Genomic DNA, 18242 nt, shown 5'->3' on the forward strand with positions numbered 1-18242 from the left:
TTTCTTTCCAGAAGTTATCACTTCTATACATATCTTCTTCATTGGAACTTGTTTAGTATGTGGATGTATTCTTTCTGGTTATAACAGGCCTTAATTCTAAAAGTTTTCAGAGCTCTAAGACAGAGGTAGTGGATTAAATGAGGATCACTTTCCTATGCTGTACTTTCTTTTTGCTAGGCTAGTATTCAACATTTTGGATCAGAGAACTTTAGCAATATGGGCTTTCTTTATCTTTAGAAGTAAAATGTCTCTACTGTTGAAATTCTGGCTGTCTTATTAAACTGGTAGAAATCATAGCTCTAGCATATAGTAAGCACTCAAGAAATGGTTGTTCCAGGAGAGTACCTATATGGTTTAATAATACACATTGTAGGAAAATATTGATTAAAAGTAATTAAAAATACAATCTTATTTTTATTTTGATTCTTGGAATAAAGAGTCAGACTTTTTCCTAGTTATACTTAAATTCATTTTGAAGAAATATAAACTGGGTGACGTAGGGTTTCTTAATGAGATAGAAATAATCTTTCTAAAGACAAGTTATCTTTTTCATTCTAATAAATTGTGATTATCTATTATGATCACTTGAGTGGGAAGGGGGATTTTATTCATCAGTCCATGGTAGAAAACCAAGTTGAGCCCCAAATTAGTAAATTCCTAATCAGGCATCTTGTTATTTAAGTCCTTGGTATCATCTCTATGTGTTGTGCACAAAGTTGCCACTCAAATGTATTTATTAATCATTGTGGTTTAAAAAACAAAATGTTTTCTTATCATTAAAAATAATAGAAGTTTATTGTAAACAATTGTATTGAGAAGGAAAACAGATAAAAGTTGTAATTCCACCTGTGATGAGAATTATGGAAAATTTTCCTGTAATTGCTGAAAATAATTTAATATTCACTCCTGTTGATGAAAGATTTTTAAAATCTGGTGAAATTTTTCTTATTTAAGATAAACTATCTTAATAGTTTTCAGTCATCCTCTCTTAAACCCTGAAAGCTTTTTACCCCTCTTCATTTTTACCCCTCTTCATTTGTAATCTTTATTCTGGGGTCCCATGACATGGGCTTCATTGCTTAAAATACTCTAGATCCATACTCAATTCTAGAAAATAAATGTAGTCACTCAACAACCATCATCCACTACTTTTCCCTACACGAGAGCTTCTCTAATTGACTCCTTTTCGTCCATGGATTGGAGAATCTCCTACCCCTCTTTTTTGTGACTTTTAAGGCAAAAGGGTATATGCTTGGACTATTCTTGTCAGATTCATTGTCTTTTCAAAGTGCGGTAGTAACTTGATCATTGCTACTGTCAAAATACTTTCTTTCCCTGTCATTTTTTTGGGAAATCACAGAAAAAATATATATCACTTGTAATAGGATGTGAATTACCTAAGTTTCTCAGAATTAAAATACTGAAAGTATCTGTCTGCACAATTCTTACTGAGTCAACAATGTGTCAAAATTTTTTTTGTTAGTGAATAGTTCAATCTTACTAAGACTGATGTCTTAGCTGTTTTTAAAGACCCCAGGTACTCAGAGCAGGACACCTAGTAAACCTTATTAATGTCATCTCGTTTGAATTGTGTCTCCTCTGGGGTTCTAGGAGTGAAACGAATTGCCTCAAAGTGTTAAAATCTGGCTGAGCTGGTTGGAGTCCACCTTGCACTAGTTTATATAAGAAGTTAGCGTTGTAAGTGTGGTTCTTGATGTCCATTAGACTTGCAGCATTGCAGGCTGTATTTTATCCCAATAGCCAGGTGTGGGCAGTGATACAGGGCTTGGGAGATCTCTCTCACCGGCCCAGGGATCCAAGGCGTTCAGTGCAAAACCTGGCCAGCAGCCCGAGTGAGTAGGAGCCATGTGACTCTGGTGAGTTGGAGTGTGCAATTGCCTCCTGCTTCAGAGCTACCTGATCCGAATACTAAGCAGAGCGAGTGCCGGGCTGAGTGTAAGACACTGAAGACACTGCAGAGAAAGGTGCTTATTCCGGAGGCGTTACAAAACATGGAGATTAAAGACCAGGGAGCCCAAATGGAGCCGCTGCTGCCTACGGTAAGAGACAACCTGCTGTCACATAGATTAACCGCCGTTTGCTGCAAACGGGTCAGGCAAGCAGTCGGCTGGCTAGGTGCAGTGAGCGTACTTTTGGGGTGGTGGATAGCTCCCACGACATATGGACAGGGGTCTCCTCCCATCTCGGGTGACTGAAATGCATAACGCAAAGCACATGATTTTTTTCCCCCCTTCTCAATATGGATGCACTACGGTGATGAAATGTCTCACTTGCTGCTGTTTGAAGAGATGGCTAGGTTTTAGCAGCAGGGGCAGCTGTGTGTCTCTCTTGCTGCCTGTTACTGCCTCTCCCTCTGTTTCTCAGTCTGTGCGGTGGTGGCTCAAGCCCCCTATTTATCATATTCCATCCGTGATAAATTTCCTCCCCAAGCCTCATCCCTCTGACAGTGAGGTAAGGGAATCTGCTACTGTTACAGCTCTAGAGATTTAGTCTCTGCAGAAACCATGGGAAAAGAGAACAGAAGGATCGTGTGTGTGTGTGTGTGTGTGTGTGTGTGTGTGTGTGTGTGTGTGTATTCTGTCAGTCTTTCTCAAAGGGAAATGTGTCATGGTTCACATACAAAGAAGGCATGCATTTTTGGGAGACCGGCACACAATTCAGATTTGAATATCTGAGAGGTTCCCAAATTGTCATTTGGAAATAGCCTGTTTATCTCTGGGTCTTAAGCTGCTTCCCTAGACGGAATTCCTGGGTAAGTAGTTGATTTGCCTCTCCTCTCCTCATTCTCTCCGGCTGGCTCACAGACTTTGTAGGTCTTCAGGCAATATCTTTCTCAGCCTGGAGCAGCTGATGTTGCTATGTTCTAGGAAAAAAAGAAAAACAACAACAACAGTATTTTCTTGACGCAACAGAGATGCCAAACGCTAGCTTCCAGCCATCTATCAGCGCTATCACAGCTCAGAACAGCAGAAATCTCCTCCCTGCACCAAACCGGGTGGAGGGGCTGTTCTCAGCTCTCTGTTACCCAGGTTGGTGACCCACCTTACAGACTAGGGACTGGCGGCAAGCTGTCCAGTTCCGAGTCCATTCCTAGGCTTTGAGCACATCTTTAAATTAAATGACACCTCAGGTGGAGTGGGCAAACTCTGGGCCACTGTATTTTTAGGGCCTTACCTCTCCTGCCGGACTCAAAATCTGCCAAAAGATTCCAGTTTGCATCCCAGAATTGACCGTGGCTACGGAGCATGCCCAGTTCTCCGCAGGACGCCAGGTTTGGGGAGGGAGGGAGTAGGGAGAGGGCAAAAATGCAGGAGTCACCACCAAGAATGGGGCCTGAATAAAGGGCAGGGGCAGTGTCAGAGAGGGAGGAAAAAAGAAAGGTTGCTAATTAGCCTGTCTTTAAAAGTAGAGACATTTATTTGTGGATCAAAGTGGAGTTATTTCACAAAAATGAGAGTAAAAGCTTTGCCTATCTTCCTGAACCTGAATAGACACATAAATTAGGATTCCCTAGGTACTCAGAATAAAGGATGTCAAGGATATCAGAGGACTATTGTTCCCTGGATGAGAGAGAGGAACTATACATAGGAATTGGCGACTGAGAATTTAGAAAAGGTTAAGATATAGGGAAAAAACCCTTTTTTTAGGGGGAAGGGAATTTGAAGTTGTCCTAGAAAAGCAGACTGAAGTAATTTTGATGTGGCATATGGATTGTCACTTGTGGGGAACAGTTAAAGGGTTTAGGACCAAATGAAGATTAACTGGAGGAATTTAGAGGAGGACATTACTGGGATGGATGGGCAATCAGTTTGTGGCTTCCAGGGAAAATAAAGTTTGGCTAGAAAAGAAGGTCTACAATAACTGTGATGGAAATTTTTAAAGACTCAAAAGTTTGCATTTCTTGTGGATAATGGCCAGTATAGAATAGTTGTATAGTTTAATGGCAAGAGAGGATCATGTTAGCAGTTCGTTATAAGAAAAATAAGCCTGAGAGGTTAAAAAGGATGCTGAATTATTGGCCTGCTTTTATACCTGTATAGTATTTTCAACTTCCCCAATTGCTTTTATGGCTTTCTTTTTTGTTTTTTTCTTTTAGTTCTCAAAACAATCATGTTAAGTAAAACAGATGTTATCATCTTAATTTTATAGATGAGATATTGAGGCACAGAGATTTGAATAAAATGTCTAAGGTCACATAGTGACGTGGCCAGGACTAGAATATAGGTCTTCTAAAACTAGTTCAGAAAAAAAAATGGTATTGTTTTACATTACGTTATTAACCAACCTTCATAGTCAGATCCTGGACTGGAGTTTTTATGCATGGAAGAGAAAGGAAGAAATAGCTGTGGGCTCCATTTTAGAAAATTAATCAGATGACTTTGCAAATAATTATGTGAGAGGCACTATGGCATAGTATTGAAAACACAGTCTGGTAGGTTCCAGCACTGCTATTTACATGCTGAATGATCTTGGGAAGGTGATGAGCCTTAGTTTCTTCACCTGAAAAATGAGAAGGGAATAGTACATATCTCTAGGGTTTTGTGATGAGTAAGTGAAATAACCTATGTGACGTACCTGGCATTTAGTAAGTGTTCAATAAGAGTTAGCTGCTATTATCATTATTGATGGAAATATAGACATTGAGATGAATTCTAGGTTTTATGTCTTTATGAAAGGTGACTTGTCAGTCCTATCTACTAAGAAGGTAAAGTGAGGCAATAGAACACTGGAAAACACTGTACAGAGGAGGCAGAAGGCGAAATTTTTAGTTATAGCTATGGAAACTTTGCAGTATGGTTGGAAAGCCAATTAGAAAGGCATTAAAAGCCAAGATTAAATGTGGGACAGAAGCACTCAGAGGTAGGCAACAGAGAGTGAGAGAGAAAGAAAAATCATAAGAACGGACAAGTATGCCAAATGAGTAAATGTGTTAATTCTGATTCAAGTGAAAGGAGGAAAAGAGTCTTTCCAGGCCTCCCAAGTCTTACCTTCATTTAGTGTATAAACAGTAACTCTTCAGGGTATGTGTGGCGGAGGCCCTGACTTATTTCCCTTTTTTATCAGTCCTTTTTAGGGACCTTCAAAGATCATTTTCTTTTGCTAGATAAGGTGTCATTGCATTTTGTAGGCCTAGTCACTTTAAGGGTTATAGTCTGGCTTTGATAGCACTTGACCGTTATGTCTAAAGCTATATAGAACAAGCGTAGTCAGAAGATTCATTCACTTGTTAAATGCCTACTATTGGCCAGACATGTTCTTGGTGCTGGGGATACAGCAATGAACAAGACAGACAAAAATCCTGTCCATGCGGAGCTCGCAACCTAGTTAGGCTAGAGAGAGGGCACATTTTAGCTTTTTAAGGATTGCTGCTTTCTCCTCAGATATTTAATCACTGTTATGAACTCTTTGAGATGGGTATAAATGGAGACTATATGTAATAGTAATGATGATGATATCACTTTAGTAAGGATGGAATTAATCTTTTAAAAATATAAAGCCAGGAATTTAGGATATTATGTATTACATATGACTTCAAATTTTCTGTTATTCAGTGCTGACTTTGCTTCTAGGAGTAAACTGACAGTCTTTAATTACCAAGCCATGGAAGAGGTTTCTAGGAAAATATTTTTATAACAATGTAGTTTAATTTATAACATGCCACTTAATCTTGGGTGATGTGTAGTGGGTCCATGTTGGATCCCTTCTAAGATTCTGATGTCCTAAAAGAAACTTATTTTATGTTGAACTTAATTATAAAGCTATCCTAAGGTATGGAACTAGAGTAAAGATCACTTTTTTAAAGGCAATTTGATAGTACAGGGTAGATGGTGGTATTTAGCACCATTTTTTAGTGCTAATTCCAGATTTCCAAATGGCCCAGTTTATTGAATTGTTTTATTTATGGGAAACAAAAGTTATGAAAAATCTTCTATGTTATTAAATTAGGGAAAGGAAAATGGGACTAAAATATCAAAGTAACAAAAGGAGCACATAGGTTGGCTAAGTAATATTAATATTTCTATTTTATTTGAGTTGTAATTTAAATTATAATATGAATTTAAAGAAAACATGCATTACACATGATAATACATAGGAAGCAAAATGCAGTATAAGAAATCAATCCTCATTTCCACTTTCATCACTTGAATTGTTGCTCTACAATGGTGAGTGGCTATAGAAATAAAATAGAGATATAGGATGCTAAAGTTGGTAATGAGTGGTAGGATCTAAAGCATACAAGTATTAAGTTTATGATAAAAATATTGAGGTCAAATGAGGAAGAGGGATAGTTTATGATGGAGAGTTAGAAAATATCTGGGCCAAGGTCTGGAACTCAAATAGAGACAGAGAGCATGGCTAGAAAATAATCATGCTTCCAGTGTATCATTTCTCTCCAACCTTGGAATGATAGTTGCTTCAGAAGTGTAAACTGGGCTACAGTACATTGCAAGATGCTTCAATTGAGTAGAGAAGTGTGTGTGCTGCTCTCAACCCTTCTCTGTAGAGAAACTTCCACTCTTCCCTTCTCATACCTTATAGGAAACATAACACTTGATCATTTGGCTTTCTGTGAGGATGACACTTTCAATCTTTGTAGTAAATATTAGTTAAGCTTTACTTATTTTTAGATAAAATAAATAGAAATTAAAGTTCTCATATATTCTCCCATTTGAAAGAGTTGTCTCAGATACTCCTTAGGATGTGTTGCTCTCATTTAGAAAAGGGGAATAATTAGTATATAATGCATCTATTTTGTAGAATTGTATGTATTTTGGTTAGGAAAGGACTATAGAGATCAACCGGAGACTAGATTTTAGATTAACTCCTTAATTTACAGATGATGAAGCTGAACACCAAAGAGATAAGGAGCTATGTTTAAAGGAATGTTGTTTACACTAGTTAATGGCAGAGCTTGGCCTGGAGTCCAAATCTCTTGATTCTTTTTCATCATTTTTTCCACTATTTTATACTCCCTATTCTAGCATAGAATAAATAGCTGAGTACCAAATTAAAATAATGATGATAATTAGACAATTTTTGTGAAGTAATAATAGATATTGTCTCAAGCTTGTGCTAAGCACAAGCATCTCTAGTTCTCATGATATTTCTGAAAGATTGCTAATTTATCCCTACATTATTAGCCTTATGAATAAGAAACTGAGGCTCAGAGGACTGAAGTTACCTAGATTCACATAACTAAGAAGTACTGAGCTAGGGTTAGAAAATAATTGTGTCTAATTTAAAAGTGACTTTGTTCCTTTACTTAAAGCCAATTAAAAAATAAAAGGGAATCCCATTATAAAATGGGGTTTTACATCTACCCCTTCAAAAATGAAAATACTATGATACAGGGTGCTATAAAATGTGAAGCATCATAGGCCATATCATGCGTGATTCCATTTATATGAAATGTCTAGGACTGGCAAATCCTTAGAGACTAAAGTAGATTAGTGGTTGCCAGGGCTTGGGGTGTGGGGGAGAATTGAGAGTGACTACTAACAGGTGTGGGCTTTCTTTTTGGAGTGATAGAAATGTCCTGGAATTAGATAGTGGTAATGGTTGCATGGCATTTTGAATATACTAAAAACCACTGAAATTGTACATTGCAAAATGGTGAATTTTATCTAAAAAAAATTGCACACAAAAAGTAAATTGTTGTTTAGGGAGAAGGTTGAGGATCTAAACAATGTTTATATCAATCATATTTATATAAATCAAGGAAACGGCGAATGAAATATTCATGAAAATTAAAAATAACTTCGTCCCCCTCCCCCGCAAATAGTCTCTACCACAAAATTTATTCTCTTTGTGAAGATAAATCTGAAGTTGGTCAGGGTTTCGTCAAACTATTTGCAGACTAGAGGTCTTTTGGAATATATCTTCAAAACTGGGTTGAGTGTATGACATTCTCTATGTACAAGAGAGGAAGAGAACTATTTTACTTGGGTCAAATTGTTGTTTCCCCTCCAAGTCATCTTTCTGATTTTTTTTCTTAATATGCTTTAACTTAAGGAACATGAAAGCAGCTAAATTTCTGTTTCTTTCTTTCTTTTTTTTTTTTTTAAAGATTGGCATCTGAGCTAACAACTGTTGCCAATCTTTTTTTTTTTTCCTGCTTTTTTACTCCCCAGATCCGCCCAGTATATAGTTGTATATTTTAGTTGTGGGTCCTTCCTTCTAGTAGTGGCATGTGGGATGCTGCCTCAGCGTGGCCTGATGAGCGGTGCCATGTCTGCGCCCAGGATCCAAACCAGCGAATTTTCCCTGGGCCGCCCCAGCGGAGCATGAACTTAACCACTCGGCCATGGGGCCGGCCCCCAAAGCAACTAAATTTCTAAGAAGCTACTTTTTGTTTTTTTTTTCATTGAACCTCACTTTATGTTATCAACACTTTTTTAAGGTCGTTATTGGTCTAGCTTCATGAAGTATTATGTTACTCTTTGGTACAGGAAGTCAAACTCCAAAGAAGATATCAATTAATTATTAACTATTTTATATTGATTTTTATGGTATGTTTCTTCCAAGATTTTATGATGCTTAAGGAGAATTTTTTACTTTATAAAATATTGTATTTCCTTCACATACTTTAAAGAGAAAAACAAGAGGAAAACAAATAAATCAGCAGAAAAAAATCAGTGGTCCCCTAGGACTGGGGTGGGTGTTAACTACAAAAGGGCATGAGGTAGCTTTGTGGGGTAATGGGAATGTTCTAAACTCTACATTGAAGCCAAGATAGTCTCATTGATAATATTTCCTACCAGTTGGTTAGGAAATATATTATGGATATTCTTAACTATGTAAGAGAAAATTATTTTAGAAATGATTTGATCCATGGGAAAATTGTTTGAAATTTAATTCATTAATTAATTCAGCAAATCGATTTCCCTGTTCGATGTACTGCCTCAAATGGAAGTGAGAATGAAAACATACAGAAAAACTCATTTGATTTGTTTTATTAAATATATTAAAGTAGCTGCCTACCCCCATCCCCAACAAAAAGAATTTAACGCTGCAGAGGATATTATCTTAGATACTTGAAGTAATCAGCAATCATTTAATTCTGAGATCATTACTAAACTTTTAATAATTCTGAGGGTGTCAGTAAAAGATTTCAATAAGTTATTTAGCCATGATAAATTGATTTTTCATTGTATATTGGAATTGGGACACTCATTGTTCTCCTTTTTTAGATGTTGGAAATGGAGGGTATGTTATTTTCCTAGAGCTGCCATAACAAAGTACAACAAACTGTATCGCTTTAACAAATATGAACTTATGATCCCACAGTTCTGGAGGCTAGAAATCTGAAATCAAGGTGCTGGCAAGAACATATTCCCTCCAAAGCCTTTAGGGCAGAATCCTTCCTTGTCTCTTCCAGCTTCTAGTAGCCCCAGGCTTTCCTTAGCTGTGGTAGCATAACTCTAGTCTCTGCCTCTGTCTTCACAAGTCTGTCTTTGCTCTGTGTGTCTTCTCTTGTTATAAGGACATCAGCCATTTTGGATTAGGGCCCACCCTAATGCCCTCATCTTAACTTGATTACATCTGGAAAGACCCTGTTTCCAAATACATCACATTCACAGATACCAGGAATTAAGATTTCAGCATCTCTTTTTGGATGACAGAGTTCAACCCATAAGAGGGCATGTAATATTTTAAGCAGAATTTCCTATTTTTGCAATCACATTTCAGTGGGATCAGAGCACTTTATACCGTTTACATCAAAATGTTATAACCATACCACTTAAATATTATATCTTTGAAGTAATAAAGTACTGAAGTAATAAAGTACTGAAGTAATAAAGTACTGAAGAGGAAACCAACATCAGCTACATGTAGAGTGCATACTAACGATTACAAGGTGTGTCAGCCCCCCACACATAGAGCAAATGCTGTTCATCCATGTGATCATGTCCACTATCGTCCAGTAACTGGGGAACCTTTGCTTATTATTCATTTAATTTTATTTTTTAACAGCTTTATTGAGGTATAATTTACATAAAGTTTTCCCATTGTAGGTATACAATTCAATGATTTTCACTAAACTTGCAAAATTGTGCAACCATCACTACAATGTGTTTTAGAACATTTCATTCCCCCCAAATTTTCTCTAGTCCATTTGCGGTTAACACTTGCTTCTGGCCCTAGGCAACCATTGATCTACATTCTGCTGATTTGCTTTTTGTCTCTATAAACTTACCTTTTCTGGACATTTCATATAAATGGAATTATACAAAAGGCAGTCTTTTATATCTGGCTTCTATCACTTAAGTGAAATGTTTTTGAGGTCCATCCATGTTGTAGTGTGTATCAGAAGTTTGTTCCTTTTTATTACTGGAAAGTATTACATTGTGTGGGTGTCTGATATTTTGTTTATTGATAGTTTATGGTCACATTTATATAGTTTCTAACTTTTAGCTGTTATAAATATTGCTGCTATAAATTTTCATGTGTATATCTCCATATGAACATATATTTACATTTCTCTTGGGTAGTGGAATTGCTGGATCATATAGTAAGTTGGTATTTAATATCTAAAGAAATTGCCAGACTCTTTTTCAATGAGATTGTGCCATTTTACATGTACCAGCTGTATAGGTAATATACAGGTTTTGGTTTCTCTGCATTTTTGTCAACACTTGATGTTGTCTGTCTTTTTGAATAGCCTTTCTACTGAGTGTGAAGTGGTATGCTGTTGTGATTTTGATTTGCACTTTCATGACTAACTGCCTTAGTGCATTTGGGTTGCTATAACGAAATACCATAGATTGGGTGGGTTATTAACAACAGAAATTTATTTCACACAGTTCTGGAGGCTAGAGGTCCAAGACCTAGGAGGGGACAGATTCATGGTTAAAGATGACTGTCTTTTGGCTATCTCTCACATGGTGGAGGGAGAAGGGAGCTCTCTCAGGCCTCTTTTATAAGGGTATTAATCCCTTATAAAAGTCCTAATCACCTCCCAAAGGCCCCAGCTTCTAATACTATTATATTGGGGATTAGGTTTCAACATACAACTTTTGAGGAAACACAAACGTTCAGTCTATGGCACTAATGATGTTGAACATCTTTCCCTAAGCTTGTTGACCATTTGTAGATCTTCTTTGATGAAATGTCATTAAAATCTTTTGCCCATTTTTCAAATTGGTTATTTGTCATCTTCTTGACTTGTAAGAGTTCTTTATGTATTTTGGATACAAATTCCTTGTCAGAAATACGATTTGCAAATATTTTCTCACTGTCTAGTCTTGTCTTTTAACTTTCCTAATGGTGACTTTTGAAATACAAAAGTTTTTAATTTTAATAAAGTCCAATTTTTTCTTTTATTGATTGTGCTTTTGGTGTTGAAGCTAAGAACTCTGCCTAGACCAGGGTCACAGAGATTTTTTCCTATTTTTTTGTTTTATAGAAGTTTTATAGTTTCAGCTCTTATGCGTAGATCAAAGATTCATTTTGAATTAACTTTTATGTATGGCGTGAGATAAGAGCCTAAGTTCATTTGTGTGTGTGTGTGTGTATGTATCCGGTTGCTCCAGCACCATTTGTAGAAAAGACCATCTTTCTCCATTGAATTTTCTTGGCAGCTTTGTTGAAATTAAGTTGACTATAAGTGTAACGTTTTTTTTTTTCCTGGGCTCTCAGTTCTGTTCTGTTGATCTATATGTCTATTCTTTAATACCTCCCTGTCTTGATTATTGAGGCTTTATAGTAAAATTTGAAATCAAGTGGTGTGAGTCCTTCAACTTTATTCTTCTTTTTCAAAATTGTTTTGGCTATTGTAGGTCCTTTGCATTTTTGTATAAATTTTCAGATCTGCTTGTGGATTGCTACAAAAAGCCTGCAAGGATTTTGGTAGAGATTGCTTTGAATTTACAGATCAATTTGGGGAGAATTGCCATCTTGACAATACTGAGTCTTCCAAAACATGAACATAGACTGTCTCTCCATGTATTTATGTCTTTAATTTCTCATGGCAATGTTTTGTAGTTTTATTTACTTTGGAGAGGTCTTCTATGCACTGTATCAAGGATGCCACGAAAATTCCTGAAGTGCTGTTTGTATAGAAGTTCCTATATTAAACTTAGGCCAAATTCAAAATAGTTCAGAAATCCAGAGTTCTTCTCAGAGGATAAAAATGAGATTAATCTACAGACTCAGTGGGAGAGAGTGAGAATTATAGCCAAGAACTCTTTGTGTAGGTTTGATTTAGTGATAAAGTCCCTGTACCAGTATCAGAAAGACTTGCTCATTCTTCATGAAAATTGTGCTCTAAGCATCTAATAAGCAAGTTTTTTTTAAGAAGAATTTTCCCATGGCATATTGAATGTGTTAGGTTGCCGGAGTGCCTCCAACATTTATTTGTATTTCTGCTTCTTCTTGCTAATTCTGAGAAACCAAAATTACTTAGAGAAGGCTATTGCTTCCTAATGACTGTTTTTTTCTTTTTGACTAATGACGCTTTAGTATGAAAGATGATGACCTAGTGAAATTCTGGAAAGCAGGTGCCGTGAATAGTAGTTAGGTATATAACAACTAACGATGGAACCAAAGCATGGCTCTGCTTTTGAAGCACATGTTATTACTGTTAGATTCATACTGCTTCTTTTGTGGATACAGTGGCGATTTTCCATTGATATTTAAGCTGCTCTGGGAATAAACCTATTAAAATTCTTCTGATTTGCTCAGAAACAAGAATATTGTTAAAAAGTGGAAAAAAATGTAGACAGGAAGACATGGACTGAATGTGTAATATAATATGAGTGCATACCATGTACTTTGTGTTTTATTAACAAATAACTTATAATACAAACCCATGTCAAAAAATTTGATATTTATACTTGACAGAACACTTCTAGTAGATACAAAAATTTAGCATTTTTTTCTCTTAAGCAAAAAGATTATTGAAAACCTTAAACTTGAGGACCACCTGCATCAGAATCATCAGGAGAGCTCATTAAAATACAAGTTCTGGGCCTTACTCAAACTTATAGCCTTAGAATATCAGGGATTGGTGCCAATAAACCAGCAATTTAAAGAACTCTCTAGGTGATTCTTATGTACATTAAAGTTTGAGATAATTTTCTAATCCATTATGATTTATAAAAATTAGCTCTCCTTGTTTTACTGCAAAACTTGATCTCCTAGCATTCCCATAGCTAAAATAATTTTAAAACATACTATAATTTTTTTATTTTGTTAATTTTTTAAGGTAAAAATAAGTGCTTACTGCCCGTTTTACTCATTTAGCAGTTATTACATATTGCATATCACCTTGCAACTTATATATGTATATAAAACTATTTTTGCTTATATATAAATACATATACATGTAACTTGTTTCTTCAGTTAGAGTGCTAGATTCTTAGAAGTGGAGTCTGTGTCAGATAATTTTGTGCTGCTCTTACAGAGCCAAGTGCATAGACATCCTTCTTAAACATATCATGGATGATATATTAGGCAGCAACACTAGGAGATATTAATTGTCAAGAGCTTTGTCTTTGGAGTCTCAACTGTTTGAATTAGTAGGTATGCCAGCTTTGGCAAGTTACCTAGTTACCTAGCTTTTCAAAGCCTCACTTCTCTTGTCTATAAAGTAGGAATGATAACAGTAATAGTATCTACCTCACGTTTGTGAGAATCAATGGAATTTTGTAGGGATGTGTGTATGTATACACATACACCTACATAATTTATATATTTATATAAGTATAAAACATATTTAAAACATATATACATATAAAACATATACAAACATATAAAACATAAGTATAAAACATATATAAAACATATATAAAAATATAAATATATTATATATATACACACACACATTTAGATACATAAATTGGAGTAATGACTCAAAAATAACAGCTATCATTGTTATTGTTATTATTGGCTTAATAGTCTTCCTTTGATTGAAAATAATTACACCAAAGATTTTTGTGCCCAATATGCGTAATCCATTCAATCATTGATTCAATAATGCTTATTTAATAACATGATTTATCCATTTGAGAGTAATAAGATATATGCCAATATTATAGTCTGGTAAGTATAATAAAATACATTTTTTCTAATTATAAAATTAATACTTATTTTTCAGGGTTGCTTAGAAAGCATAGAAAAGTAAATATAAAAGAAAACATTCATTTTGTTATTTTTGTCTTTTTTTTTTTTTTGGAGGAAGATTAGCCCTGAGCTAACATCTGCTGCCAATCCTCCTCTTTTTGCTAAGGAAGACTGGCCCTGAGCTAACATCTGTGCCCATCCTCCTCTACTTTATATGTGGGACACCTACCACAGCATGGCTTGCCAAGTGATGCCATGTCCGCACCCGGGATCCGAACCAGCAAACCCTGGGCCACTGAAGCAGAACGTGCGAACTTAACCGCTGTGCCACCAGGCCAGCCCCTTAAGCTTTTATATTGAGATAATTTTGCACTTACAGAATAATTGCAAAAATTGTGCAAAGAGTTCCCATAGACCTTTCATCCACATTGCCATACTATTAGCATCTTACATAACCATAGTTAGTCAATCAAAACTAGGAAATTAGTATTGGTATAATTCTATTAAGTAAACCACAGTATTTTGTAGGATATCTCCAGTTTTTCCACTAGTGTCCTTTTTTGTTCCAGGATCCCATTTTGTGTTTATATATCATGTCTTTTTAGTCATCTCTGATTTGTGACAGTTACTCAGTCTTCCCTTATCTTTCGTGACCTTGACACTCTTGAAGTGTACAGGTCAGTTTTTTGTAGAGTATCTCTCAATTTGTGCTTGCCTGCGATTCTCATAATTAGATTGAGGTTACGCATTTTTTGTCAAGAATATCACTGAAGTGAAGCTCCCTTCTCAGTGCATCATATAAAGGGATAGATGATGCCATATTTCTGGTGATGTTAATTCTGATTATGGAGGTGTCTGATGAATTTTTCCACTGTAAAGTTAAAAATTTCCCTTTTGTAATAAAGAGTATCATGAGGGAGATACTTTGAAACTATACAAATAGCCTGTTTGTCCTCAAACTTTTGCCCACTAGTTTTAGCATTCACTAGTGAATATGTCCTGCATATTAGCTCCTTATTACTGTGGTATTTGCCTATTGGTGATTTTCTGTTTCTCTCATTCTTTCTGCATTTAGAAATTAGAATTTTTCTGTGAGGAAGAGCTGTCATTTCTCCTCCATTTATTTATTTATTCAATTGCTTCTTTTGGTATAGACTCAAAGATATTTACTTTATTCTATGGGCCATACTCCAGTACTCTCAGTATTTATTTTGTTCCTCAAATGGTTTCATCTTTAGACATTAGGAACTCCTTCAACCGGCTCTCGTCCTTTCAACATGCTCCCATTCATTTTTGAGTACTTCTCTACTACCTGGAGCCACAAGATTTTTCCAGGATCATCTTGTATTTTCCCTGCCTAAGCCCTGGAATCAACCATTTCTTTGAGGAGCTGCTGGGCTAATTTTTGAGGCTGTTTGTAAACATTGCCAAAATTCCTTTCAGAAGGATTGTGTAAGCAGTTTTCACTTCCACTAGAAGCTTCACTGGTATTTTAAAAACTTTGACAATTAGCTTGGTAAACATTTTAGTAATACTTCCTTTTGTATTCCAGCTTTGTTTGCTTTTAGTTAGTGTTTCTCTATGAAGTTTTTTTTTTTTTAATCACAATCCAGAAGAAACATTGAACTATTTGAAAAATTCCTCAGTTTAGTTCACCTTACTTGAAGTATTACTGAAATGCTGCATAAGACAATGCTGATCTCTTTTATACCTGGTTCCTTTGTACAGTGAAGATATGAACCTCTAGCCCCACCACTACAGATCCGTGCTAGATCTATGCTACCACTTTGACCATGAAAATTTTCAGTCTTCTTTGAATGAATGAAATGGTTCCTCTACTTCCTCAAAAACCATATATTCTTTTTTAAAAAAATTTTTAGGAATGAAATTGAGAGAAGTCAAATTAACATGGCATTTCAGGGTCTTATCCTTTTCTTCAGCCTTACTGTTTATCAGTCTATGATAGATTAAATGTAGACACTCAGATTTTATTTGTTGTATTAAGATGATTCTGATGTATATAGTTTCATCTATATCACTCCTTGATACTGACATTCTTATTTGAACTATCCAGTAACTTTCATGTCATCAAAACTGTGTTGAGGGGCTGGCTCTGGGGCACAGTGGTTAAGTTCAGCGGCCCAGGGTTTGCCGGTTTGGATCCCAGGTGCAGACATGGCACCACGTGGCAAGCCATGCTGTGGTAGGCGTCCCATATATAAAGTGGGGGAAGATGGGCACGGATGTCAGCTCAGGGCCAGTCTTCCTTAGCAAAAAGAGGAGAATTGGCAGCAGATGTTAGCTCGGGGCTAATCTTCCTCAAAAAAAAAAAAAACCCAAAAACCAACTGTGTTGAAGTACTTGAAGATCCTCATAGATGACAAATTTAACAAAAGTAAAATTTCTAGACTTCCCTATATGTTGTTACTTAAATAAAACATGATGCTTAGGACCCTGCTCATAATTATCTGACTTAATAATTCTTTTTATCTTTATGTGGTTTGAAAAAAAATTAATTCTTAAGAACTGAGATGAGGATTAATCTATTTTAAATCACATAGTTTAGTAAATATTATAAAACAGTAATTGTTTTACATTTGTCTTGGCATTGTGAATATGATAGTACTTTCTATTTAGGTCTTTAACATAAACATCCATCATAATGGTTATTATGAAAGATAACAACAAAACCTGAACATCAATTCTCTTAGCCTACTATTCTCTAGCCTACTATTAGAAGCTATTTAGATACTAGTGCCAGTCTAATAAAGGGAATTGGAATCTCCAGTGCAGACCATTTCTGTAATGTAAGTAATATTTTGCCAAATTTTTATAAGGACAAAAATGAAGAAATGGTGAACTTAATATTGACCTTGTCCATTAAAAAAAATCCATGAAGAATTCTCATAATTCAGGAAATTCTAACCATAGTATATTCATTTAAAACATACTGAGTCAGCCTTGAACCCAGCTTTAAAAAGATCAGCCTTTCACAAAGTTACTTTTAGTAGCTTATAATTTCACTTGCTCCCCTTTATGATTTAAGAGCATTATTCTACTTCCTTCCACAGACTTAACCTTCACTGTCTTCCTTAGCCGTATAATTCAGTGTTCCTACTCTTTCTCATCTTATCTAAACAGATTTCTCACATCTTTGGAGATGTTTGCATGGTCTGGTATAGGACAAAAAAAGGCTTATATCTTTGATTCCCTGGGATAGTGATATATCTCAATGCCAAAATATCTAGTTATTTCAATAGCTTTCTTTATTTGAAATAGACCAACTATTTTAGAATGAATTCTAATGCCTACCTTTCATGGTTATATTGAAACTTTTGACATTAGAATCAGTTTTTCTTGGAAAAATACACTATCCTGATATTTTTCTTGGTTCATAAAATATCTTGAAGTGGTAATGGAAAGGCTTCAAAAGTTTGCTCAATCTCAGATGGTTCCATAAAACAATAATTTGATGATTATGTTTCAATAATTTATAAACACACATTTGCATTTCTCTTAAAAAGCACCTGCATATTTAGAAAACAGGAAACAAGAGTGCTTGGCAAAATGCAATAGAATTTTAATGCAAAAATTAATATATGAATGGTTTATATAATTTAATGGATCTGAAATTTTGGTTAATTCATTTACATTAATTACCTTTATAGTAGCCTTCCTATTGGGTGAGAATGAAGAGGACAAAGAAGTAGCTTTCCTGTCTTTTAAGACATGGCAGCAAGGATTCCACCCACTTACAGTGGTAAAGTGTTTCAGTCCCGGGCATAAGAGACATTTTGCAGTGCTTTGATCACAATGTCTTTGTGCAGATGATCCATGATAAAGGGAGAATAAGATCAGTACAAATAAATAAGAGTCAAAGATAATTCAGATTATCTTTTTAAGTCAATAGTTTCAGTGTTCTCTGATCTTTTATGAGATGGTCAGTAGTAGGAGAGGCTCAGGAAAGCAAAGTTTCCCATACCTATCCACCATTCTTCAAAGAAAAAACACACTAACAAAATAAAATTTATTTATTAAAACATTTTTGGGACTTTTTGGACAACAATTTGAAATAGCAATAAGTTTACATTAAGATAAGAATGGATGGATCTTAATCCATCTAATGCTTCACAATAAGTGATTAGGCATGAGAGAGT

At 35.5% G+C, this 18242-nt stretch overlaps 1 protein-coding gene across 17 annotated transcripts in view; it reads left to right on the forward strand.

Moving 5' to 3' along the window:
* Positions 1-1695: 1695 nt before the first annotated feature.
* The window catches only part of SLC4A10 (solute carrier family 4 member 10), a 275630-nt gene continuing 259083 nt past the window's right edge, over positions 1696-18242 (forward strand). For 7 of the 17 annotated variants that reach the window (XM_023623014.2, XM_023623017.2, XM_070241893.1 and 4 more), the window contains exon 1: positions 1923-2060. Coding sequence is in view for 9 of the 17 variants with exons in the window: in XM_070241888.1 (XP_070097989.1) it covers positions 2013-2060 (48 nt within the window). In the remaining 8 variants the exon portion in view is untranslated. Of the gene's footprint in view, positions 2061-18242 lie in introns of all 17 variants that reach the window. The other 10 variants (XM_070241888.1, XM_070241885.1, XM_070241894.1 and 7 more) reach the window with 7 other exon arrangements.

This window comes from Equus caballus, chromosome 18 (genome assembly GCF_041296265.1).
Source record: "Equus caballus isolate H_3958 breed thoroughbred chromosome 18, TB-T2T, whole genome shotgun sequence".
Taxonomy (NCBI): Eukaryota; Metazoa; Chordata; class Mammalia; order Perissodactyla; family Equidae; genus Equus; species Equus caballus.